Source organism: Oncorhynchus masou, chromosome 13 (genome assembly GCF_036934945.1).
Source record: "Oncorhynchus masou masou isolate Uvic2021 chromosome 13, UVic_Omas_1.1, whole genome shotgun sequence".
In the NCBI taxonomy this organism is placed as follows: domain Eukaryota; kingdom Metazoa; phylum Chordata; class Actinopteri; order Salmoniformes; family Salmonidae; genus Oncorhynchus; species Oncorhynchus masou.
In genome coordinates this window covers 54,339,265-54,365,635 of record NC_088224.1, presented here as the reverse complement: position 1 = coordinate 54,365,635, position 26,371 = coordinate 54,339,265, and the positions used below count along the sequence as shown (strand labels likewise).

Below are 26,371 nucleotides of genomic sequence, written 5' to 3'. Positions count from 1 at the left end.
TCCTACTTTCGACTGGTACTGTACATAAATAAGGTATTTCTGTTTGCTAAAATTTCAACAAACCTGTTTTTGCTTTGTCATTGTGGGCTATTGTGTGTAAATTGCTGAGGATTTTTTACTTTATTTAATCCGTTTTAGAATAAGGCTGTAACTTAACAAAATATTGGAAAAGTCAAGGGGTCTGAATACTTTCCTCAGGCACAGTAAATCTCCCATCAAATTCAAGCTTCTGGGAAAAACCCGCATCGGTCATGTAATGGATGAAGGGCTGCTTATTCAAACTGTGCAACACAACGAAAAGGTATGAAGAAACAGGTGTGTTATCAAGCGGTTTATCGACACCACTACGCGCACTTGTGGGCATACACGAGTTGGCTATTAAAGTCACGACGAGAGGGAAAGTTCTGCCCACAAGGGCAACTACAAGGAGTTTGCAGCGGTAATTGCACGTTAAGATGCGTTACTTGCTGCACATATGGAACTTTCGACTTTGGTTTATGGGATGTCGAAATCAATTCAGAATGATTTGATAGCTTCCATCGCATCAACCATTAAACATCCGATTAAAGAGAGGTTGACGGAGCGCATTTTTTCGCGCGCTCACGTAGGCTTTCCACTTTCCTTCTGAATTTATTTAGCAAACGTGAGAACACATCACACCGGACAGAGACAAGCAGCCTAGGCCACACCTAAACATCATAGATCTGACTTGCTGTATTGGATGAAAACGAGACAATTTTTTATTCTGATCAACTGTAGGCTACTAATAATAGCAGCTGCATACAGCCTATGTGCAACAAATTGGTAACGTTATGTATTTATAGTCCATTTGTGTTTCAGGAGAATATGTGTATGTGATCAAATTTTGTGTATATTAAAACTTGGGCTGATTAGGCTGCCTATACGTTTAAAATCCAACATGATTAACTGGAATGAATCAATCAACATAATAGTGAAGACAGTACATTTGTTATTAGGCCTACAGTTGCATAGGCCTGCATGATGCAAACATACATAAAAGCAAGCTCAGCCCAGGGAGTTCTATTGTCTATCAGTTGGTGTCTCTGTGTCTGGGTAGAGGAAACCCCCCTGTTAGTCTAGTCTAAATATAATTCATATGAACTAGTATAAAGTTGCTGCAGTTTGACAGGGTTTTCACACCTCTAGGCCAGCAGTTTTTTTTTCAGGGTTTAAAAAAACAAACATTTGACCTGATTAGGAGAAACTGGTCCCATTAGAGCCCGTATCAAACCTTTTTACAACTGATTACACTGTCATACCTTATAGGGTCCATAGTTTTCCTAGTTAGGTTAACATATAAGGAAAAACTCCAGGCCCTAGGAGGTTTAAATTGCCCCACCACTCTGGGAGCTATGGTGCCACCAGCCTTCTTGCAGTTGTCAGTTATCGTCAGGTATGTGAATGAACAGGGCTTTATTCAGGAACGTTTCTTGAGCTACTTTGATGTGTCAAGTGGGAGAGATGCACAGTCTGTGTTTGACCTTAGTGAATTCTGAGATATCTGAGTTTAACTTCATGGAGAAACTTGTTGTCCTAACCTACGATGGCGCAGTTGTAATGGAATGTCTCTGCTGTTTGTATTTACAGCTAAGTCCCCTCCTGTTCCCTGATTACGAGGTGATGTCTACTCCACTACCATTGTTATCTCTCACCTGACATGAACTGAAGCCACGTCTCATGTGTCCGCTCATCCACTGGCACATTGAATGTTTCCCCTCCACGCACTGTGAGCACCCCAATCAATTTTCTCTCACTAATGTATGTAGAGTCAATCATATACACAAACACATTATTACACTGGGTAGTGTATTGTGTTATTGTTTGTCTTCCCAGGACCCTTAAGTAAGCATTTTACTGGTAGCCTACACCGGATGTGTACAAAGCATGTGACAAATAAAATGTCATTTCATTTGATGATTTTAGCTACTGTCACTCGCTTTTGTCTCCTGTCCACTTCCTTTTTCTAGTAATTCAACATCGGTACTATTTCTCTTTCGATCTATGTCTCTGTTGGTTTCTCTTCTGAAAATGGACACCACCACACAAATGCAGCTGAGTTGAGTTGAGACAATCGTGGTTTTAGTGGTCCATAACGATGACCTCAAGTTGAGAGCAGTCGATAGACACCAGATTCGATGTACCATGCGCTATCTCCCCCTGGTGGTGATAAGTGGTTAATGCAACTTAATTGTCAAGCTGAGGTGTCACCTTCCCAATCTTTTGATATGCTTTTTAAGATGCACTCTCCTGGAAACATGTACGAATCCTGATACGTCTATGTCTGGTGAACAGATAGCATAAATTAAACATATTTTCACCTTTTATCAAATCAAATGTATTTATATAGCCCTTCGTACATCAGCTGATATCTCAAAGTGCTGTACAGAAACCCAGCCTAAAACCCCAAACAGCAAGCAATGCAGGTGTAGAAGCACGGTGGCTAGGAAAAACTCCCTAGAAAGGCCAAAACCTAGGAAGAAACCTAGAGAGGAACCAGGCTGGGTGGCCAGTCCTCTTCTGGCTGTGCCGGGTGGAGATTATAACAGAACATGGCCAAGATGTTCAAATGTTCAAAAATGACCAGCATGGTCCAATAAATAATAATAAGGCAGAACAGTTGAAACTGGAGCAGCAGCACGGCCAGGTGGACTGGGGACAGCAAGGAGTCATCATGTCAGGTCGTCCTGAGGCATGGTCCTAGGGCTCAGGTCCTCAGAGAGAAAGAGAGAATTAGAGAGAGCACACTTAAAGTCACACAGGACACCGTATAGGACAGGAGAAGTACTCCAGATATAACAAACTGACCCTAGCCCCCCCGACACAAACTACTGCAGAATAAATACTGGAGGCTGAGACAGGAGGGGTCAGGAGACACTGTGGCCCCATCCGAGGACACCCCCGGACAGGGCCAAACAGGAAGGATATAACCCCACCCACTTTGCCAAAGCACAGCCCCCACACCACTAGAGCGATATCTTCAACCACCAACTTACCATCCTGAGACAAGGCTGAGTATAGCCCACAAAGATCTCCGCCACGGATTATGATGACATTAGCCAACCGTTACCCACCCTCAAGGTCTGTGTTCATTGCTTTGAGTTAACATATGTACCATTACATTGCCTCTGTAAATGCTGATTTCGGTTTTTAACGTCTAATATGAAGCAATTTTATGAGTGTCCAAAGTTTAGGAGGATGCAGTGATGGAAAAAGTACCCAATTGTCATACTTGAGTAAAAGTAAAGATCCCTTAATAGAAAATGACTCGAACAAAAGTAAAAGTCACCCAGTAAAATTTCACTTGAGTAAAAGTCTTAAACTATTTGGTTTAAAATATACTTGTTCCAAAAGTAAATGTAATTGCTCAAATATACTTAAGTATCAAAAGTATAAATCATTTCAAATTCCTTATATTAAGCAATCCAGAGTACACCATTTTCCAGTTTTTGTAAATTACAGATTTAAAAAAAAAAGTACAAATCTACAGCCAGGGGCAATCAAATCAAATTTTATTTGTCACATACACATGGTTAGCAGATGTTAATGCGAGTGTAGCGAAATGCTTGTGTTTCTAGTTCCGACAATGCAGTAATAACCAACAAGTAATCTAACCAACAATTCCAAAACTACAGTGTTATACACACAAGTGTAGGGGGATAAAGAATATGTACATAAAGATATATGAATGAGTGATGGTACAGAGCGGCATAGGCAAGATACAGTAGATGGTATCGAGTACAGTATATACATATGAGATGAGTATGTAAACAAAGTGGCATAGTTAAAGTGGCTAGTGATACATGTATTACATAAAGATGCAGTAGATGATATAGAGTACAGTATATACGTATACATATGAGCTGAATAATGTAGGGTATGTAAACATTATATTAGGTAGCATTGTTTAAAGTGGCTAGTGGTATATTTTACATAATTTCCCATCAATTCCCATTATTAAAGTGGCTGGAGTTGAGTCAGTGTGTTGGCAGCAGCCACTCAATATTAGTGGTGGCTATTTAACAGTCTGATGGCCTTGAGATAGAAGCTGTTTTTCAGTCTCTCGGTCCCAGCTTTGATGCACCTGTACTGACCTCGCCTTCTGGATGATAGCGGGGTGAACAGGCAGTGGCTCGGGTGGTTGTTGTCCTGGATGATCTTTATGGCCTTCCTGTAACATTGGGTGGTGTAGGTGTCCTGGAGGGCAGGTAGTTTGCCCCCGGTGATGCGTTGTGCAGACCTCACTACCCTCTGGAGAGCCTTACGGTTGTGGGCGGAGCAGTTGCCGTACCAGGCGGTGATACAGCCCGCCAGGATGCTCTCGATTGTGCATCTGTAGAAGTTTGTGAGTGCTTTTGGTGACAAGACAAATTTCTTCAGCCTCCTGAGGTTGAAGAGGCGCTGCTGCACCTTCTTCACGATGCTGTCTGTGTGGGTGGACCAATTCAGTTTGTCTGTGATGTGTATGCCGAGGAACTTCAAACTTACTACCCTCTCCACTACTGTCCCATCGATGTGGATAGGGGGGAGTTCCCTCTGCTGTTTCCTGAAGTCCACAATCATCTCATTAGTTTTGTTGACGTTGAGTGTGAGGTTATTTTCCTGACACCACACTCCGAGGGCCCTCACCTCCTCCCTGTAGGCCGTCTTGTTGTTGTTGGTAATCAAGCCTACCACTGTTGTGTCGTCCGCAAACTTGATGATTGAGTTGGAGGCGTGCGTGGCCACGCAGTCGTGGGTGAACAGGGAGTACAGGAGAGGGCTCAGAAGGCACCCTTGTGGGGCCCCAGTGTTGAGGATCAGCGGGGTGGAGATGTTGTTGCCTACCCTCACCACCTGGGGGTCGGCCCGTCAGGAAGTCCAGTACCCAGTTGCACAGGGCGGGGTCGAGACCCAGGGTCTCGAGCTTGATGACGAGCTTGGAGGGTACTATGGTGTTAAATGCTGAGCTGTAGTCGATGAACAGCATTCTTACATAAGTATTCCTCTTGTCCAGATGGGTTAGGGCAGTGTGCAGTGTGGTTGAGATTGCATCGTCTGTGGACCTATTTGGGCGGTAAGCAAATTGGAGTGGGTCTAGGGTGTCAGGTAGGGTGGAGGTGATATGGAAGTGAGTGCTACGGGGCGGTAGTCGTTTAGCTCAGTTACCTTAGCTTTCTTGGGAACAGGAACAATGTTGGCCCTCTTGAAGCATGTGGGAACAGCAGACTGGGATAGGGATTGATTGACTATGTCCGTAAACACACCAGCCAGCTGGTCTGCGCATCCTCTGATGGCGCGGCTGGGGATGCCGTCTGGGCCTGCAGCCTTGCGAGGTTTAACACGTTTAAATGTTTTACTCACCTCGGCTGCAGTGAAGGAGAGTCCGCATGTTTCCGTTGCAGGCCGTGTCAGTGGCACTGTATTGTCCTCAAAGCGGGCAAAAAAGTTATTTAGTCTGCCTGGGAGCAAGACATCCTGGTCCGTGACGGGGCTGGTTTTCGTTTTGTAATCCGTGATTGACTGTAGACCCTGCCACATACCTCTTGTGTCTGAGCCGTTGAATTGAGATTCTACTTTGTCTCTATACTGAAGCTTAGCTTGTTTGATTGCCTTGGAGGGAATCGCTGTATTCGGTCATGTTATGGGAACGACATCTTCAACGCACGTTCTAATGAACTCGCACACCGAATCAGCGTATTCGTCAATATTGTTGTCTGACGCAATACGAAACATATCCCAGTCCACGTGATGGAAGCAGTCTTGGAGTGTGGAATCAGATTGGTCGGACCAGTGTTGGACAGACCTCAGCGTGGAAGCTTCTTGTTTTAGTTTCTGTCTGTAGGCAGGGATCAACAAAATGGAGTCGTGGTCAGCTTTTCCGAAAGGAGAGCGGGGCAGGGCCTTATATGCGTCGCGGAAGTTAGAATAGCAATGATCCAAGGTTTTTCCAGCCCTGGTTGCGCAATCGATATGCTGATACAATTTAGGGAGTCTTGTTTTCAGATTTGCTTGACCTCTTAGAGATCGGGCTACTTTTTTCAACATTCTGTTAAAAATCGCGCAACATTTCAACGTCCTGCTACTCATGCCAGGAATATAGTATATGCATATGATTAGTATGTGTGCATAGAAAACACTCTGAAGTTTCTAGAACTGGTTCAATGTTGTCTGTGACTATAACAGAACAAGTTCCGTGTTCAAAATCGCCAGAAAACCTGGTCACTAAATCGACGAAGAAAAAATCAATCCGCCAGTCCATGTATTGTCTATTGGAAGGAAAAATAGTTAAGGCTGAGAATACAGTTCCTATAGCTTCCACACGATGTCGCCAGTGTTGTGATTTCGATTCAACTAAATCGTTGGTCATCTGAGTAGCCACATCCGGTTGTCAAGTCCACAGCTGTAAACAATGGAACCGGAAAAGTTGGTTATGTTTCCCAAACTCGTGCTTATTGAATACAGATCGCTCCGTGATCAATTTGATCGTTTAGTAATACCTAAAGTTGGATTACAGAAGTAGTTTGAAGTGTTTTGTCAAAGTTTATAGGCAACTTTTTTAATTTTAAAAAATAACGTCGCGTTTAAAAAATATGTTTTTACTGGATCTGACGGTGTTCATAAATTGACATTTTGGGTACACAAGGACCGATTTAATTGAAAAAAAGACCCAATTGTGATGTTTATGGGACATATAGGAGTGCCAACAAAGAATCTCGTCAAAGGTAGTGAATGTTTTATATTTTATTTCTGCGTTTTGTGTAGCGCCGGCTACGCTAATTCCTTTGTTTACGTCCCCTTCTGGTATTTCGGCATGTTGCCTGCTATCAGATAATAGCTACTCATGCTTTCGCCGAAAAGCATTTTATAAATCTGACTCGTTGGCTAGATTCACAACGAGTGTAGCTTGAATTGACTACCCTGCATGTGAATTTTAATGAACGTTTGAGTTTTAACGAGTGCTATTAGCATTTGGCGTAACGCATTTGCATTTATTGTTGGCAGGGGTGCGGTTGCATCCCGGGTGGGCCAGAGAGGTTAAAATCCCCAGCTACAATGAATGCAGCCTCAGGATGTATGGATTCCAGTTTGCAAAGAGTCAAATAAAGTTCGTTCAGAGCCATCGATGTGTCTGCTTGGGGGGGAATATATACGGCTGTGATTATAATTGAAGAGAATTCCCTTGGTAGATAATGCGGTCGACATTTGATTGTGAGGAATTCTAAATCAGGTGAACAGAAGGACTTGAGTTCCTGTATGTTTTTGTGACCACAACACGTCTCGTTATCCATAAGGCATACGCCCCCGCCCCTCTTCTTACCAGAAAGATGTTTGTTTCTGTCGGCGCGATGCGTGGAGAAACCAGCTAGCTTCACCGACTCCGATAGCGTCTCCCCAGTGAGCCATGTTTCCATGAAGCAAAGAACGTTACAGTCTCTTATGTCTCTCTGGAATGCTACCCTTGCTCGGATTTCATCAACCTTGTTGTCAAGAGACTGGACATTGGCGAGAAGTATACTAGGGAGTGGTGCATGATGTGCCCGTCTCCGGAGTCTGACCAGAAGACCGCTTCGTTTTCCCTCTTTTACGAAGTCGTTTTTTTGGGTCGCCGGCTGGGATCCATTCCATTGTCCTGGGTGAAAGGCAGAATACAGGATCCGCTTCGCGAAAGTCATATTCTTGGTCGTACTGATGGTGAGTTGACACTGGTCTTATATTCAGTAGTTCTTCTCGACTGTATGTAATGAAACCTAAGATGACCTGGGGTACTAATGTAAGAAATAACACGTAAAAAAAAAAACTGCATAGTTTCCTAGGAACGCGAAGCGAGGCGGCCATCTCTGTCGGCGCCGGAAGTAGAAGCACACTCCAACATTCAGATATCATTTACAAACATAGAATGTGTGTTTAGTGAGTCCACCAGATCAGAGTTAGTAGGGATGACAATGGTGTTCTGTTGATAAGTGCATTAATTGGACCATTTTCCTGTCCTGCTAAGCATTCAAAATGTAACAAGTACTTTTGTATGGAGTAAAAAGTACAATATTTTCTAAAGGAATGTAGTGAAGTAAAAGTTGTCAAAAATATAGATAGTAAAGTAAATTACAGGTATCCCAAAGAAACAACTTAAGTCGTACTTTAAAGTGTTTTTACTTATGTACTTTACACCACTGGGAGGAAGGAGCATTTGAGCTCATGAAAATAAGAAACTTTCTATTGAGGCTTTCAATAATGAAACTAAGATCATTTGACTTTAAAATGCGTGCATGCTTGTACGTGTGTGTGTGATTACGGGTGCTTGTCTGCATGCATGTGCTTTCTCTAGTAGAAGGAATGCAGTCTAGCCTTTTTATACACTGACATCAAAATTAAATATGTTCTACCTTTACCCAAGCATGCACACAAACACAGTTACACAAGGTGGGGACACACACACACACACACCCCTTACATATTAAACACATTCTTCCCATAAGGAAGCTCTTCTTTTTATGACAAAGCACTTTCTATAAATACTGTGGGCTCTCAAAGGCATATTGAGTAAGATATCGAAAGTTTGTCAACTGTGTCGACACGGCGCCATTCTATTTGTTTCCCAAAGAACGGTTAATTTCACTAACATTGTTTTGAGTTTGATATTTATTTAAACTCAATATGTCAATATATTGGTACTGGATCAACTGCTATGTATTTGGAACGACTCTACATCACACGAGTGATGTACCAGCAGACAGACTTTTTCAACCGGAGGTCCTGAGAAAATGATCTGCCACATAAATAAAAATGTGTCTGTATGAGAGGACGCCATTTTGTTTCCCTGGCTCTGATTGCCCAGCTGGTGTCACCTGAGCCGGAATGGAGCAGGCCACATGGTGTGAATCAATCTTTGTCTCTCCTTGGCTACCTTGAAACCGGTCTGGCGGGTGGGAAAGTAGCGCACTGGGACAAACCAATTTCAGTGAAGAGGAGAGGAGATGAGAGAGGGAGGTGTTGGATGGGGGGGCAGTCCCACCTGTGTGGCCTGGGTGGAGGGGTTCAGGGACAGACAGCGAGAGGAAAGAAGGAGTGTCAAATGTGGCGTCAGCATGCTCTGATCACTGTTCTGGGACTGTTTGAGTGGCCCTGTGAAAAGCCTCTCCTACCAGGTCTCACCTCAACTCTCCTCACTGCTCCCCCAGCGTCCGATGGCAAAGCATGACCCTGTAAGTTCTTCCTTTATCCTCTCCTCCTTGTTCTCCGCTTCTCTATCCGTTTCCCCTGGGCTGACTTCTGTCACCAGCTTCCAAAGCAAGACACTTGTCTTTCTCACAGCATGAGTACAGCATGGTCAGTGTCTCACTTTCCCTCTGTCGGGTTGGGTCGTTTGACTAGAAGTACTTTTTGCCACGTCATGGACAGATTGCAGGGTGTGTGAACCAGTTTGTGTTGATATGTTTACCAGGAGACCGAGGCACAGGGGCAAGCTGGTGTGTAGCTGGAGCCCCGTAAGATCTCATTGCGGTGGCCTCTGTCTCCGGTCTCTACACTGTGTTGCTTGGCATGGTGTGTTGAAATGATGTTGAATACTCCCATGCGGAAAATATTGTGTTGAAAAGTCGGGGTTCTTCATCGAAATGGATAGTGGTTGTATGTCTCAAACCAGTCTTATTCACCCAGTTTATGGGACCAAAACACGGGGACAGATTGTGAAATAATGCTTTTGGTGGAAGTGAGGCCAATAGGGCCACTCTACCCTGCTACCGTTGTGTTCCGTCTGTGACAGAGAGGATTTATCTGTCTCGATTAATGAATCAACAATCAATGTGGGCTACCTACACATCTACTATTGAGCTCAAAAGGTACTCTTTGGAATTGAAGTTCAAAGTTACAGTATTTAACAACTGCATTGTTTATAAGTACGGTCTTCCCTTTGAAATGTAACTAAAACCTGGAACAATGTCTATTGACCGATGTTGATTCAGTTGGGAATTTAGGCAAGCCGGCTCTTCCACCAACTGAATATCCACTTGGGGCAGCATTCTGGTTCATTTGTGTTGGAGTCTGGTGCCTAGGGTCATGAAACTGGAGCTGTTTACCAAAGAAAAGGTTGAGGTTATAAACTGGTATTATTACTGACTGAACCCTGGAGTCTTCTCTCTGTCACCTAGACAGACAACAGTAAGTCCCAGCTTTCCTCAACCAGACAGACACTTCAATATGATCCACGTCTGCTGTAGACCTATAGGATCGAATGATCCTTGTGATCACCACTACAGCCTAGGCCCTCTGAAATCAAAACTCCACTTAAGAATCTTGCAATGTTGTGTAGATGTAGAGCAGAGCACACTACTCATCTGTTGTGGTGTTGGGTACTAAATTCTTCAACTTGAAATGGGAAAATCGCCTTATTCATGTGACCGTGTAAGAACTGAGGGTATGGAAATCTACTGGGTGAGAAAGGGGAGTGCAGGAAGAACATGTTATTGTTGCGTCTCAGGTGTCCTAAGGGGAGGAGAAGGGCCACAGTCTGGTTGCAGTCAACAGATAAGGCAGGACAGTCGTGATTTGGGGAGGAGTGAGGAATTTGGGTCCAGGTCAGGTCAGATGAAGTGAGAGAACAGGAATCACTAAAGTCCTGTCTAGCAACAGAGATGTATTGGCTGTCCAGATGTGCAAGGAGGAGACTATGTCTTTGTCTTTACAGATGTTTGTCCCGGTGGGTGAATACACTTGGTTTGAGCTTTATCTAGTTGTCCGTTAGGTTCTAAATAAACAGAATAAAAACTATCGGTGGGAATCAGTGTGGGGGTAATTTATGTGTGTGCCTGCATGTTGTACAGGAAGCAGATTCATTCCATGTCGGTCATTGCAACATAAACATTGCCATGCACAGATCAGCCAAAGTCCCAACAGCAGAACCAGTTAGGGAAGTTAAAAGCAATGTCATCCCTACAAGGAAACTTGACTGGAATTCACCCCCCCCCCCCCCCCCACACACAGTGTGAAGTGAAAAGGTGTCTGTTTAGCGGCTAGGAAAAGAGAGACAGAACTCAAAGGCAATATTGAACCCTGGCTGTCTGTCATCCAGCCTCGGGGGGGGGGGGGCACACTATCAGACTGGCTTACCTGCACCTGTGTTTGAAGTGGGTCACAAATCACCTGCGTGTGTGATACAACCTCGCAGCAGCCAGCCAGGGATAGGGACAGGGACAGGGGGACGACCACAACTTCCTTTTGGAATTTGCTGTTCTGTTGTCTCCATGGCAGCCACCTTTCTCACCAATAGAGACTCCTGGGGGGGGGGGGACAATGTGAGCTTGTCCTTGGCAACGTTGATTAGCTCTATTGTCTGAGATGCTTGATAGCGCTATGGGGAGCAGATGAATATAAAGCAGAAATGAAAGCACGATAAAGAGTGGAGGAAATTAATAAGGGGCCAATTGGGAAGCTCGGCACATTGTTGCCTAGAGACATGGCACCTTCCATTGTGCTCGAGTTGGTTATTCAGGTGTTGGGATCTCAAACTTGCTCCATGAGGATGATATGATTATGGCCGACAATGAGTGACATCTAACCTGTAGATACTAGAATGTGGTTGGTTTTCACCCGTCAAAAACCAGCTGTCAGCCCTGTTCGCAATCAGCATGTGTCCTCTAGGCAGCACCCCATACCCTGTTTATGGATGAATCGTGGTTCCTGCATGGAAGTTGTTTTACTGGGGATTATTAAAGGCTCAATGCAGCCGTAAAAAAAAAGAAATCTCAATATCAAATAATTTCTGGCAAACAAATCAGTGCCTTTCTGTAATAGTTTTCCATTAAATTAGTCAAAAAGAAACAAAAATAGCTTTTTTAGCAAAAAACTTTCTAAAAAAAAATAATTTTGCTAAGATTGTCTAGGAGTGAACTGAGTGGAGAGGAGAACTGAAAACTAGCTGTTATTGGCAGAACGGTTTTGAACTCTGTTATTGGTCTGTTATTAAAATGTCCAATCAACATTTTTATCTCAATATCAAATAATTTCTGGCTAATAATTAAGTACCTTACTGTGATTGTTCTCCATTAAAATGATCAAAGACAAACAAATAGCTTTTTTTAGCAAAGAGCAATTTCTCAAGCAATAATTTTCCTAAGCTGTTATTGGTAGAGAGGTTTGTTAACCCTCTTTCTTATTGGTCTATTAACTAATTTACCACCTAGTGATGTCACCAGGCATCCCAAAACTCCACCCCAAAAAAACAATGACATTTCAGACTCTCTTTTGCAACAGCTCTTACAATTAAAAGGGCATTATCATATTTTGTACAATTTCAAAGTATTATTAGAGAAAACACAGGAAAATCACAGTTTTGACTGTGCTGGGCCATAAACCTATACCGCCTAGCGACGTCATTTTGAAGGTCCTGTGTAGATTGTATTATCAACCAGCAACTATCAGGAAATAAAACTGATCACATTTTTATTTATTTTTTACACTTGTACAGTGTTAAATATACACAATATGATACAAAACACTGGGACTTTAAGTCGCCAGATGAGCTTTTGATGCAAATATTGTTTTTTGAATGACCGACTGCATAACCTTTTGCCTTTTCCTCTGCGTTCTCCCCTGCAGAATGAGCTCCCTCCTCCATACTACTCTGTTGAGGTGCACACCCTCCCGCCCCTCCAGTCCTATGAAGAGGCAGTCTATGGAGTGGGTCCAAGACCCACTCCTCCCAACCAGCTATACTACATCCCCCAGCACCCCCCACCAGTGGCTGCGCAACACATCTGCCAGCCCAGTATATGTGAGTCGTACTCTATCTAGTGCCTGACTATCCCAGTTCTGTCCCAGTCTAGTTCCCTCCATTCCTTATTTGCTTTCAGGGGAAGACAAACCACCAGTGAAAGTAGTGTAAAATGATACAAGTTTCAACAGAAGTGGTAGCAATACAAAAAACATCCTTGAGAAAGAAATAGGATTTTAACTCCCGAGTTATGTGTTCTGCATTATGTGGTGTCTATACACTGAGTGCACAGAACATTAGGAGGACCTGCTCTGTCCGTGATGTAGACTGTCCAGGTGAGTCCAGGTGAAAGCTGTGACATAGGATTGATTTCACTCGTTAAATCCACTTCAATCAGTGTAGATGAAGGGGAGGAGACAGGTTAAAGAAGGATTTTTAAGCCTTGAGACAATTGAGACATCGATTGTGTATGTGTGCCATTCGGAGGGTGAATGGGCAAGACAGTAGGTGCCAGGCACACTGGGTCAAGTGTGTCAAGAAACTGCAATCCTGCTGGATTTTTTTCCACGCTCAACAGTTTCCCGTGTGTTTCAAGTATGGTTCACCACCCAAAGGACATCCAGCCAACCTGACATGACTCCGATGCTTCCCATAGTTAACATTGGCCAGTACCTCTGTGGAACGCTTTCTACACCATGTAGAGTCCATGACCCAATGTTGAAGGCAAACGGGAGTGCGACTCAATATTAGGAAGGTGTTCTTTATTTTTTGTTGCACACTCAGTGTAAAGCTTTGTATATGGTCTCCTGGGGAAGATGCATCTGTTTTGACGTGTATGTTGTGTGTGTTGTTATACAGCTCTTCCTGGCAACAAGAAGAAACACAAATGCTGCCACCATAATGCCAAGTGCTTTGGTGGCTCAGGAGGCATCGTTCTGCTGCTCCTCCTGGCCATTGCCATCTGGCGCGGAGGTAAGGCCAGGGCCGTCGTCATATTTACTCACATGTTGTTGTTACTCGTGTATGTGTGTGCCCGTTTACTCCTTCCTTCTGAAGCTACTCTCTGATTCAGGAGGGGTCGGGTTAAATGCGGGAGACACATTTCGGTTGAATGCAGTACAGTTGTATAACTGACTAGGTACCCCCCCCCCCCTTTCCCTTCTGTATTCGTACAGACATTGACAGTCTTCCTCTGCTACCACTTCCTCCGTCTCTCCTCTTCCCACCCTTACCTGTTCTCCATGCCCCCCAAACCTACCCTCTCTCCCCTCTCTCTCTGTCTATGTCTCTGTCTGTGTGTGTAGTGCATTATGGTACCAGGTTGGCAACTACGGCTGCCACCCTCGACCACCATGACAGTGAGGATGAGGGGCACCCTGAGAAGCAGTTGAGCGTGCCCGCTCACGACACCTGCTCCAACTCCACCGTCCAATGTGACGCTCTGCGGGACTGCCAACTGGGCACGGACGAGTCCAGCTGTGGTAAGCACACTCTCACAACACAGACAGACAGACGGGCTTGCAGGTAGGTGTACAGAGATGAAAGCCAGGTGGACAGGTAACCGTACACTCGCGGTATGACAAGCAGAGAAAACATAGCCCTTTTTGTATCTTGTTATTCTATCCTCTCCCTCTCTCTCCAGTGAGGTTTGGGGCGGACGGTGCTCTACAGGTCAGAACGTCTCAGGATGGTCGTTTTCTCCCAGTGTGTTACCAGGGATGGGACCAGAGCTACGCCAACCGAACCTGTGCCCAACTGGGCTTCAGAAAGTAAGATCACCTTATTTCACAACAGGCATTTCATAAGCTACCTTTAGAGAGCAATCACTTTCTCTCACAATAGCCTTTTTTTGTATACGCTACCTCTCGAAGCAACTACTTTCTCTCACAGACATTTGCTCGGTGACGTCTAATTTCACTGCTGCCATTTTCAGTATTTACTCTCAGATTGAATCTCTGCGCTCATCTCTCTCTCTCTCTCTCTCTGGGGTTGGTGTGCCTGTGGCAAATTGACTTTCTGGGAATGCTTCATGGGAGGGGAATTGATTCTCGTATTGCTTTGGCAGACAGAATCCAAATGTGTTTGTTTGTGTCGACCGTGCAGGTCCTTTGCAACCAAGGCAGTGAAGTCCCTGCAGTCAATTGGTCTAACACTGAACAACAGATCATCTTTACCCATCCAGGGCCAGGTCAATGTCAGGTGAGAGAACCCCTCTACAAACCTTAGCACATATGTATGACTCATTTTAGTCCCAGTAATGTCGAGGGAGTGACGGCGGCAGGGTAGCCTAGTGGTTAGAGCATTGGACTAGTAACCGGAAGGTTGCAAGTTCAAATCCCCGACCCTGAACAGGCAGTTAACCCTCTAGGCCATCATTGAAAATAAGAATTTGTTCTTAACTAACTTACCTAAAGGTAAAAAAAAATGGTGTTAAGTCATACACTGTCATGACTGGTCGGGATGTAATGTTACATTATTGCTGCATTATAAGCAGCAATAAGGCTGTTTCAAATCAACTGTAACCATGCTGCACAAATTCCAGTGTGGTTTAATGTTAGGTTCCTGACATGGTTGTGCTTGTGTTGCTGTGTAGCTCGTCCTGCCCAGACCAGAATACTGTCTCTCTGAAGTGTATTGGTAAGGAGCACTCATCTGTTCATATTTCACCAGGCAGGTCTATATCAACCTTCTATTTGAAATCTGACTTCTAGTTATAATTAGATACAAACATTTGATCACTTCTTCCACTTTTCCAAGATTGTGGACGTCAACAGTTGTCCTCCCGGATCATAGGGGGCAGTGTTGCCAAGCTGGGCCAGTGGCCCTGGCAACTCTCTCTACACTTTGGTGGATCACACATCTGTGGAGGGATCCTGGTGTCCCCTGACTTTGTGGTGACAGCTGCCCACTGCTTCCCCAGGTCAGTGACTAGAGGACAACAATGCTAATTTCCAAATGGATCCCTTGGTTCTAATTCTAGACACGCTATGTAGATCCTTGGTAATAGCTCCACCTTACCCTCTCTGCTGCGTTCATGACAAGTCGGAGTGAAATCCGACTTGTTTTGAACTCGCTGAGAATGCCAATTGACTAACGGCAAGCTAGCCGCTCCGACCATTAACGGAAAGTACAGCTATATTGCTTGTAAACAGTGTTAAAGGCCAAAAATGCGGTTGTCTAAGTAATTTCCTTAGTCAGAGTTTAACATGTCCAAAAATACCCAGAGTACTCAGATGATGCTAGGGATTCTGACTTTTAATGGCTAGTTAGAGGACAATTAAAATGGACCCCCCTCTCTGAAGCTTGTATTTCTATGTTTCTGACAGGGTCATAAACGCGCCATTTGTCTCAGGAGATTGTCAGTCCTTTCACTTATCCATATAAATAACAGACTAGTAGTGAATCTGTGCAGCAACTTGCTCAGCATGACTCAAGAATAAGCAGCTTGACAACCCCTCATCACCTCAACAACCCATCTCAACTCAATTATACACCTTATTACCATAATAATAACATAATCTGTGTCATGAGCTACAGCCTTGGTTTAAGAAGTAAATTAATATATATTTTATTGTCTTTTTTTCCCGTGCCCATTGAAGTTCGTCCCGCCCGGTTCTTGATGCCAGTAGGTGGCGTGTGTACGGAGGAGTGGTGTCACAAGACCAGCTTCCTCCTCCCTACCTCGTCAAGAAGATCATTGTGAATGAGAACTACAACGATGTAACCAACGACCAGGACATCGCCATACTGAAGCTGGCCTCACCAGTGGACTTCACTGGTGAGTCCGGCTCTATTCCTTCTATATCAGGGAAACGCTAGCATCAATGTTGGTACAGCACTGTAAAAATGTTTGCCCTTTTCAGCTCTAAACGTCTGGGATGCATGGTGTGTGTGCGTACGTGTGTGTCATTGTTCTAACTGTGTGTTACGTATGTGTCTGAAGTCAGAATGCCCACTCTGTTTATCTAACTTTTTTTATTCAGATGCAGTTCAGCCTGCCTGTTTGCCAGCCTTTGACCAGACATTCCCCCATGGAACCAAATGCTGGACCTCGGGATTCGGAACAACAGATGAGGGGGCAGGTAGGGAGACAGACAAGGGAGTGAGAAATGGACTATACTAAATTAAATCATGCTTATCTAGAGTGAAACAACAGGGACAGACTGGGACCAGAATTCGGACCGGGTATTTCTCACACACCGGCCCATTTCTATCCTTAAGGCCCCCACACCAACCCCTTTTTTTAATCTTTTTGCACAAGAAACAACAATTTAGACAGGCTCTCTGGGTTAAAAATGAACCAGCCCATCGGGCATTTCCCAGAATTGCCATATGGCCTGTCTGTCTCTGTGATATAAAGAGAGTGATGTGGAGAAAGGAGGCTACACCTGCATCATTCATCCAATCTCAATGTCTTTTCATTGCAGAAAACACATGCTATATTCAGTAGAGCAACATTTTGCATTGTGCAACTAGCCATTGTGTCACTAGCTGAAGTGTGTGTGTGTGTGTGTGTGTGTGTGTGTGTGTGTGTGTGTGTGTGTGTTTGGAGAATGACCGGGTACTGTATGTGTCCCTTCACAGCGAAACCCTCCAAAGACCTGATGGAGGTGGCCGTTAACATCATCGACGTGCGTGTGTGTAACAGCTCCAAGGTATACTCCGGCAGTGTGTCCAACAACATGCTGTGTGCCGGAGATCTCAACGGGGGCAGGGACTCCTGTCAGGTACATGTCCACATATTGTAGTTGAATTCTTCTATTTACAGGGCTTGGGACTCATTTTATAAACATTGCGTACGTACAAAATATACCCCAAAAACATGCAGTTTTACCGCAAAAGTTGGCATTTATACGAACTGAACTCGGCGTGAGAATATGCTTACCTCCACGCAAATGTCAGACCATGCCTAAACACATTTTCTAGTGCTTGAAGTATTGTATTGCAAGCAGGCAGGTAAGTATTCTGTGTAAATAGGGGATAGGATGACGTGCTTAATATCTAAAAAAAAAAAAAAAAAAACACACAAAAAACAAAAACAAAGATGCAGCCATTTGCCAATAGTGAGAAGAGCGAATTATTTCAAGTTCTGCTGTAGCCTATGCAATCCCATAGGCAGCAGGTACACTTGAATTTAACAGGCGAACAGACAGTTGAATTTAACAGGTGAATATTACAGTTTATATTTTACATTGCATCATGTATGCAACTACTGTGAGTAGCCGACTAATTTAGAAAAAAAATTGTGTCGCCTAGACATTGTTTCAGAATTCGCAGTCCGGCATATTTAGGTTGGGGGGGAAAAGTCAATGCAAAACATGGTTGAACTGAAATGTTCTGACGGCAGGTCCACAACAATTAGCCATTGTTTTCTCTTTCAGAAACCGCCCCAGTCCTTTGCCAGATACAGCGGGAGTTATTTGCAAAAGATGAAACGTTTCTGCCAACACCTCCAAAAACATCGCAATTGCTCTTTCTTTTAGAAACTGTCATGGCCCAATTCCAATAGTTCCTAGTTGTATGGAAAATAGAAGGCTTTAGTGTTACCATAAAAGTTGAATGGAGGGTGTTTTCCAGGCTGAGTTATAAATTCTTGTTCACACGCGCAGTTTTACGTCAAGTCTGATCTATAACGGGAAACGTGTTATATGGCGTACACCATGTTTGTAAATCTCAATATTTCTCGTGTGAAATGTCCGCAACGGTTAGAAATGAGGCCCCTGGGGTGCTCTAGAGGTTTAAGCCGCTGCCTCGGGAGCACATGTACAGCGTGTCGCTGTCAGCATGGGTTCCATTTTGGCCGACGACTCTTTCAGCACTTTTTCTCTGACCTTTCACCTCTTCTCTCCCTATTCCATTAACATAAAAAACAAATATGCTTCTTTTTTTCTTTACAGAGCCACAGATGCAGAGTTTGTCAAACTAACCTCTGTAAGGACACCAGATGTTCCATGACAGCAACATTCTAAATTCTTCCCAGAGTCAAACTCTTAGAACGTTTGGTGCCAACATTACTCATTAAAATTTGGAATTTCGTTAATCCACAGCTGTTTTCCTCCTGCTACTCACCAACTCTTGTCCTCATCTTAGACGCCTTTGGGCTTAGGAAATCGTCTACTCAAATTCCCTTCTACCTCATCTGCTATCCACGACATGAAAACATACAGTATATTGTAGCAGGTGCTTTCCACACCTTGGCCCCTCACTTCAACTGTTCATTCATCCATTCTCTCCTCTTCTCTCACAGGGAGACAGTGGTGGTCCTCTGGTGTGCCAAGCCAATGACAACCTTTGGCAGCTGGTGGGCGTGACCAGCTGGGGCACCGGCTGTGGGCAGAGTAACAGGCCGGGGGTCTACACCAAGGTGTCCAGCCTACTGCCCTGGATCTACAGCAAGATGCAGGTGAGATGAAGAGAAACTACCTGGATTGCCTGTGTTCCATCAAACCACACAATACACACCTAATACACAGCTAACCTTCCATTGACTTACACTATTTGACCAAAAGTATGTGGACACCTGCTTGTCGAACACCTCATTCCAAAGTCATGGGCATTAATATGTAGTTTGTCCCTCTGCTGCTATAAGAGCCTCCACTCTTCTGGGAAGGCTTTCTAATAGATGTTGGAACATTGCTTCCATTCAGTCACAAGCGTTAGTGAGGTCAGGCACTAATGTTGAGCGATTAGGCCTGGCTCGCAGTCGGCATTCCAATTCATCCCAAAGGTGTTTGATGGGCTAGAGGTCAGGGCTCTGTGCAGGCCAGTCAAGTTCTTCCACACCATTCTCGACAAACCATTTCTGTATGGACCTCACATTGTTCACGCTAGCATTGTCATGCTGAAACAGGAAAGGGCCTTCCCCAAACTGTTGCCACAAAGTTGGAAGCACAGAATAGCCCGGGAACAGTGGGTTAACTGCCTTGCTCAGGGACAAAATTACAGATTTTTACCTTGTCAGCTCAGGGATTCGATCCAGCGACCTTTTGTTTACTGGTCCAACACTTCTACCCGCCAGGCTACCTGCCGCCCCAACTAAGCTCAACTGGCTCGAACTATGAAAAACAGCCCCAGACCATTTTGGTGAAGCATAATTCATCACTCCATAGAATGCGTTCCCACTGCTCCAGAGTCCAATGGCGGCGAGCTTAACACCACTCAAGCCGATGCTTGGGATTGCGCATGGTGATCTTAGTCTTGTGTGCACCTGCTCGGCCATGGAAACCCATTTCATGATGCTCCTGACGAATAGTTGTTGTGCTGACGTTGCTTCCAGAGGCAGTTTGGAACTATAGTGAGTGTTGCAACCGAGGTTAGGCGATTTTACGCGCCAAAGCGCTTCAGAACTCACCGGTCCTGTTCTGTGAGCTTATGTGGCCTACCACTTCGCGGCTGAGTCGTTGTTGCTCCGAGAGGTTTCCACTTCACAGTAACAGCACTTAGTTGACCGGGGCATCTATAGCAGTTTAGAAATTTGACGAACTGACTTGTTGGAAGGTTGGCATCCTATGACGGTACAACGTTGAACGTCACTGAGCTCTTCAGTAAGGCCATTCTACTGCCAATGTTTGTCTATGGCTGTGTGCTCGATTATATACACCCGTCAGAAACGGGTGTGGCTGAAATAGCCGAATCCACTCATTTGAAGGGGTGTCCACATACTGTACGTTTGTATGTATAGCGTATGTTAACTCTCATTGTTCCCTCTGCAGCTGGAAAGTCCGTGATGCCACTTCCTTTCCAGTGACCTCGCCGCATCCTGTCCCTAAAGACCGCTGGCGGCCTTCTTTGTCCTTCCTTTCTGAGCACCACACCATGAAGTCTTCTCAGAATGATACTAGATTGACAGATCAAGATGGATAGAGCGATGGATCGACAGATGAAAAGATGGCCGCTAGCTAAGGGAGTAGCAGGAAAGGCATACTGCACTTTAACACAGGACCATGGTTCTTGTGTTAATCTGTTAGTTTACTGTACCTTCTAAAATCACAAAATGCATTGTGTTTACTGTAGTTATGCCCAATGGCTGCTACACTATGTAAAATATGTGAATGTAGGCCAATCCATTCTGGGCTCTGATTCCAGTGTTGTGTTTGAATGATTCTAAATCCCATCTGTTTGTCTAATCTTACGGTAAGGATATTTACCTGAGATAGGAGGGTCTAAGATGGCTGGCCTTTCTCTTTTCTAAGTCTATGCAAACCTCATATCCTCTCACGCCTCCCATCTCTCCTATGTTACATTTTTTTAATCTAATATTTTGGGAGAGACTGCATGCTTATTTCTGTGTCATCTATAAGGAATGGAGAGTGCTTTGTGATTCATCTCCAGAAATGATTTAGTGTTAGTTATGTGAAACTCATAGGAAAGAAAAGGAGTATAACTACTGCAAGGGACTGTACATTGTTTATAATGAGGGATACCTGAAGAAAATCAGACCTCTCGGGAAAGCAAAATGGACGGCCCTCCCTTTAGTAAAATATATGTTTACCCGACCCTCCTTGAACGCTTGAAAATAGACAAGAGACCCTCCCCTATACCCAAAATAATAATGAATGGCTGGAGACAAGAGGAGACTTTATTTAATACCACGAATGAGCGCATGCTGCAGCACTGGAGATGTTTTGATTTCTGTACGGGCTATTGGGAAAAAAAAGAGGATAGTCTAAGTTTGAAACAGTGCCAAAGTTGTCTATCAACTGTAAAAAAAAACAGAACCAGATACAACTGAAGTATCTGATCAGCAATGAATTCAAGAGAAGTACATGTGTTGTTTAACACAGCAGCCGCATATCATCAGGTATGGCCTATAAACACTTGTAACACGGTATTGTTGTTACGGAATAGATGTGTTGACTCTGGCATAGGAATATAAACTCAGCTAAAAAAGAAACGTCCTCTCACTGTCAACTGCGTTGATTTTCAGCAAACTTAACACGTGTAAATATTTGTATGAACATAATAAGATTCAACAACAGACAAACTGAACAAGTACCACAGACATGTGACTAACAGAAATGGAATAATGTGTCCCTGAAAAAAAGGGGGGGGGGGTCAAAATCAAAAGTAACAGTCAGTATCTGGGTTGGCCACCAGCTACATTAAGTACTGCAGTGCATCTCCTCCTCATGGAAAGCCAAATGACCCTCTCAAACCCCTTCAATTCGAGCCCTGGTTTTAACTTAACACACCACGATCTTCAGTGACACTGGGATATTTATTAAGGACTGCATGGTGACTGAAGGATTTGGCTGACAAAATCCAAATATATTCATGATAGACTATCATTTTGTCTGTCAAACAGGTAGGCCTACCTCTTGTTCTTTGAATAGGAAGAAATAGGCGCCAACACAAAGCTACATTGTTGTTAGTAGCCTTAAAGTCCAATTCTAATGAAGACTGTTGAAATGAATTAGGACTTCGAAGACTTTGACACTCCTCCTGAAGTGCCACCTTACACAGCACAGTCATTGGTTAGGCAGAACAAAAGGGTTCAGATCCAGCTAGGTCACTGGTGATAGAAGTCAGTATTCGACATTCATCCGTGTCTGAGGATGTTGGGAGATGACATGGAAACCGGACACTAGGGGCAACAGTAAGCGGTGTTAACTTCAAGTCGGTAAGTATCTGCCTCTAGTGCCAAAGGTTGCATGTTCTAATCCAGCGATTAAAAGTTGTTTTTGAGATTTTTTGTTTTAAGCCTATTCCAAACCTTAACCCTTACTTTAACCATTCAGGGGTTAATGCCCAACTTTAAGATTTTGGAATAAATGTCTATATTTGACCAATAACCTTAAAAATGTGGAGTTAGTGCCTAAACGTAACCTTAATCACTTTGAAATGTAACGTTTGGAACAACTTCACAATGTGACGTTTGAGAAGCATGGATTAACGTCTAATGGCTGATGTGAAACTGTGAGACCTTGTTGTTCCATCAGTAAGAGCAGGGCAGGCTGGGCCTCATGATTGGAAAGTCCAGTCCATTGCCATGTGTAATGCAGTGTAGCTTAGTTCTATATACACCATTCCAAGAGTGCAAAAACTCAGGAAGTACATTTTCTTAGAAATATAACTTTGTCCTGTGCTTCTCCGAGCACGCTCTTCGTCTGGCCTATAGTATAGGCTATGGATCATTGTATTGAGCCTCCACTAGGCGCACTTGATATTGCACACCCAGCAAAGAATCAGGGATGAGGGGCATCAGGCAGACATTGAAATACTATAATAAGCAACTAATTCTCAAACCCTGAGCAATACCACATTTATTGTATTACAAATCACATGACCCTCCTCCAGACTAAATACAACAAATACTAAGCCCTCCCCCTGACTTAAATTGAATAAACATGACCCTCCCTCATTGTCCTCTAGGGAACAATTGTGTACATTTAGACTGCTCCCTAATGTAAATCTATGTCTGTCTGTCTGATCAAACCCCGAGCAATATGATATTTAAATCAATTACAAATTACACAACCCTCCCCTTGACAAAAATAAAATAAAAATACTAAACCCTCCCCCTGAGTGAAATTAAAAAAGCTTGACCCTCCCCCATTTTCTTCCAGGTAACAATTGTGTACATTTCCACTGCTTCCTAGTGTAAATCTCTGTAAATCTCTCTCCAGTCTCCAAATATTGATGGTTTAATACCGAATACACGGTATACTACATCTAAAACACAATCAGTGTATATTTGTAACCGGTTGGGTACACCATTCACCGACGGGGAGACGCGCGCAAAGCTACGGGTAGATGGCTAGATGCTCATGCACATCATCAGTGGTCGTGTGTGTGAGGCAGAGAGAGTGAGAGACAGACAGGCAGAGACAGACAGACATCAAGTGATATACGTCAAGAGACAATTTGGAATCAATAAAAACAAAAGAAACATTGAGATTCATCAAAGACTTTGGCAAACTACGTTCATGTTTTGCATTCTGAGAGCGCGACTCGACCAAGAACCCTTCGTGGACTGCAATTGAACAGTGAGAAGGCACATATTATACACATTGGAACAATAATAACGCTTTGCGAGAAGAAGCTGATCATTGTCGTTGATTGGATTGTGGTCAGTCAATTTGTATCTTAAAGTCAAGATAATAGAAACAGGTAAGAAGATAAATTGGGCATGTTTCTTTTTCGATATAATTCTAAAGGGGCGTGTGCGTTCTTATATCTACAGTGTGTTATTGTCTGCCTAGTTGGAGCTACATTTTTGGAATGTGGTTTCTGGTGAAAACGAGTGCTAAGGGGAAAATGCATTGTTTCTTAGATGTGAGTTTTACTGTGAGTAGGGTGTATTTGCTAATCAATAATATAGGCAACATTCAATTTCCTGAAATATTGATGTGAATCATTTATTAAGAACGTAAACTTCTCGCAATGTGTATAGGCCTATGCATGTCTAATATAAATTGCATGATGGATATAAAAAAAAGAAATATATTCACTCAATTTATTTCGCAACAATAACGTCTGTACGAGCATCATATTATTTCAAATAGGCCTCAACTATGTGGTGTCGAGAGTTGTTTATGGATTCCATCTATTTTAGTGCCATGAGGGTGTGTCCTTTTCAGTGGCAGTGTATGATGTTAGATTAGCCAAATCGTCTCGTGCAGTGCTGCATAGCAGACAACACATTCAACAGTTTGTATAATTAGTCCTAGGCTAAATAGATCTAAATGGTATGTAGAACGAATTATTTGAAGCGCTTGAATACTCCTGTCTTCCACAATACTGGCAAGTCTAGTGGTAAATCCACAGGTTAGGATCAGAGAAAGTGGCAGACAGTGTCTAGGATGAGCTAGATTTTCTCGGCTATGCACAGTCTAAAACATATTCATGCACAGTTATGCAAACTAAGGCTATGTCGTAATTTAGGTAACACCAGAGACATACTCGGCAATATTATAATTGACCAACCAATACAATTATTCGGGAGTTATTGCCCCTCCGTGTCTCCATTTGGCCAGTGACAGACAGCGGTCGGGTGCGCGAAAAAAAGCTTATCTGCAAATGATGGATGTGGTACAGAAAGTAGACTGCAATTATTTAACGGAGGCACTTGTGTTAATCTGGTTGTTGGGTCATTCCACCAAATGAGTGCATTTTGAGTAGTGTAACATAGTATACATTTTTTTCCACACCTTATTTTAACGTTCTTTTCTGAATAACACGTTCGATTTAATAAAAATGTTTCAGCATCTCAAGAAGTTAAATTGAAAAAATCACTATAAGTGCCTTTTACGTGCTAACAGGATTGACCATAACAGGGTTGACTGTAAAGGGGTTGGTGATTTCATTTTAAATAAGCCATAAATCCCCTTGTCACAGGGGGAATGGAAGCTTGTTGTGTGCAACAGGGAGGGGCAGTTGAATGCAAGCTTCACAAAAACGTTCATTTTAGCCGTTCTTTCTGGGTAATAGGTTTAATTTGTTATGATCGACCCGCATACTTTTCCACCACAAAACACCAGCAAATGGCTAAAAGGAGTAGAACCAGATCACCTGCTTTAACACTATGATTTGACTATTAGATGTTCAATGTTTATTTTGAAAAACAATATTTTAAAAAGGAAGTTTCACCATATTACAATGAGAGTTCAGTTCACGTAACAGGTTAGATCTTAAAATAAAGGACGAACATTTCATGAGATTAGTGATCCATCCAATCACATTAAGTAAATTATAATCTTCAGAAATGACTTTGTCAAAGCAACAAAACAACTAGGGCTTTACAATGATGGGGAAGACTTGGAGAAATTTTAGAGTTAAGTGGGTTAAAATCTCCCTAGAAGTCAGAAGGTGCACCAAGGAACAGATTTATAGAATTTTCCGTGTGGTCTGTATTAATTAAAGCGCACTTAATATAATAGATTTTTCAAATTAAATATTGGTGCACAATTTCTACTGAAAATATGAAACGGCACTCTTTTAGTTGAACGACCCTGTTGTATAAAGGTTTATGTTCAGCGTGAACACGCATGAATGAACATTTTGAATCTCATCACTGTGCACTACCTCTTTCTCCTCTCCTCACGTACTAGTGTTTCTTGACGCTACCATTTCCAGCCCACCTCCCTCCCCTCGGCACACATTCCTCACAGACAGTATTTGGTACTTCTAATAGGAGTCACCTGATGGAAACAGTTGCCATAGCAATACCCCGGCACCGTGACAGGAGGCACGTCCAAGGTCTTGTTGTCATGGAGATGTACCATCATCATGATGGCAAAGATGTTAAGGCATGAGTCTTGCTCCAGAAAGGACCTTGATGACCTGTATTTTGTATTAATTCATGATTTGCTTGTTCTGTTTGAGCAAGTTGTAATAAAGTGATAGATGAGACACACACACACACACCTGAGAGCTAATCAGAAGCAGTTCCATTGTGAAGAGCTACAGGTAACTGCCAAAATAAAAGAAACACTTGAGCAAATGAGGGTTCTGGCAGTTATGGTGTAGTGTGCTTTTTCCCGGCATGATTTAGGTCCTGTCAACCCCTTAGAAGCGCAAGGCAAACATCAATAAACACACAGCCATTTCCGGGACCACTTTCATCCTATGGTGAAACATTTCTATCCTGATGGGGGGTCTCTTCCTGGATGATGATGGCTATGCCCCCATAGGATGACAATGCCCCCCCCCCCCCCATCCACAGGG

At 43.4% G+C, this 26,371-nt stretch overlaps 2 protein-coding genes across 2 annotated transcripts in view; both read left to right on the top strand.

Moving 5' to 3' along the window:
• Positions 1-8,957: 8,957 nt before the first annotated feature.
• Positions 8,958-24,912, top strand: LOC135552595 (transmembrane protease serine 13-like). The gene is made up of 13 exons (XM_064984307.1): positions 8,958-9,200; positions 12,592-12,766; positions 13,565-13,678; positions 14,011-14,187; positions 14,349-14,475; positions 14,810-14,905; positions 15,300-15,343; positions 15,464-15,626; positions 16,306-16,484; positions 16,690-16,788; positions 17,291-17,433; positions 18,954-19,109; positions 20,419-24,912. Exons 1-13 carry the CDS (start codon positions 9,183-9,185, stop codon positions 20,431-20,433), a joined length of 1,506 nt encoding a protein of 501 aa, XP_064840379.1. The 5' UTR covers positions 8,958-9,182; the 3' UTR covers positions 20,434-24,912.
• The window catches only part of LOC135553353 (uncharacterized), a 24,581-nt gene continuing 21,934 nt past the window's right edge, over positions 23,725-26,371 (top strand). The window contains exon 1 of the mRNA XM_064985504.1: positions 23,725-23,815. The gene's annotated coding sequence lies outside the window, so the exon portion shown is untranslated. The remainder of the gene's footprint in view (positions 23,816-26,371) is intronic.

What these genes read in the sequence shown, in the direction of transcription:
- LOC135552595 (XM_064984307.1), top strand. An exon ending in CACGGACGAGTCCAGCTGTG is followed by an intron (nt 14,188 to 14,348) that starts GTAAGCACACTC and finishes CTCTCTCTCCAG; the next exon opens with TGAGGTTTGGGGCGGACGGT. An exon ending in CAGGGCCAGGTCAATGTCAG is followed by an intron (nt 14,906 to 15,299) that starts GTGAGAGAACCC and finishes GTTGCTGTGTAG; the next exon opens with CTCGTCCTGCCCAGACCAGA.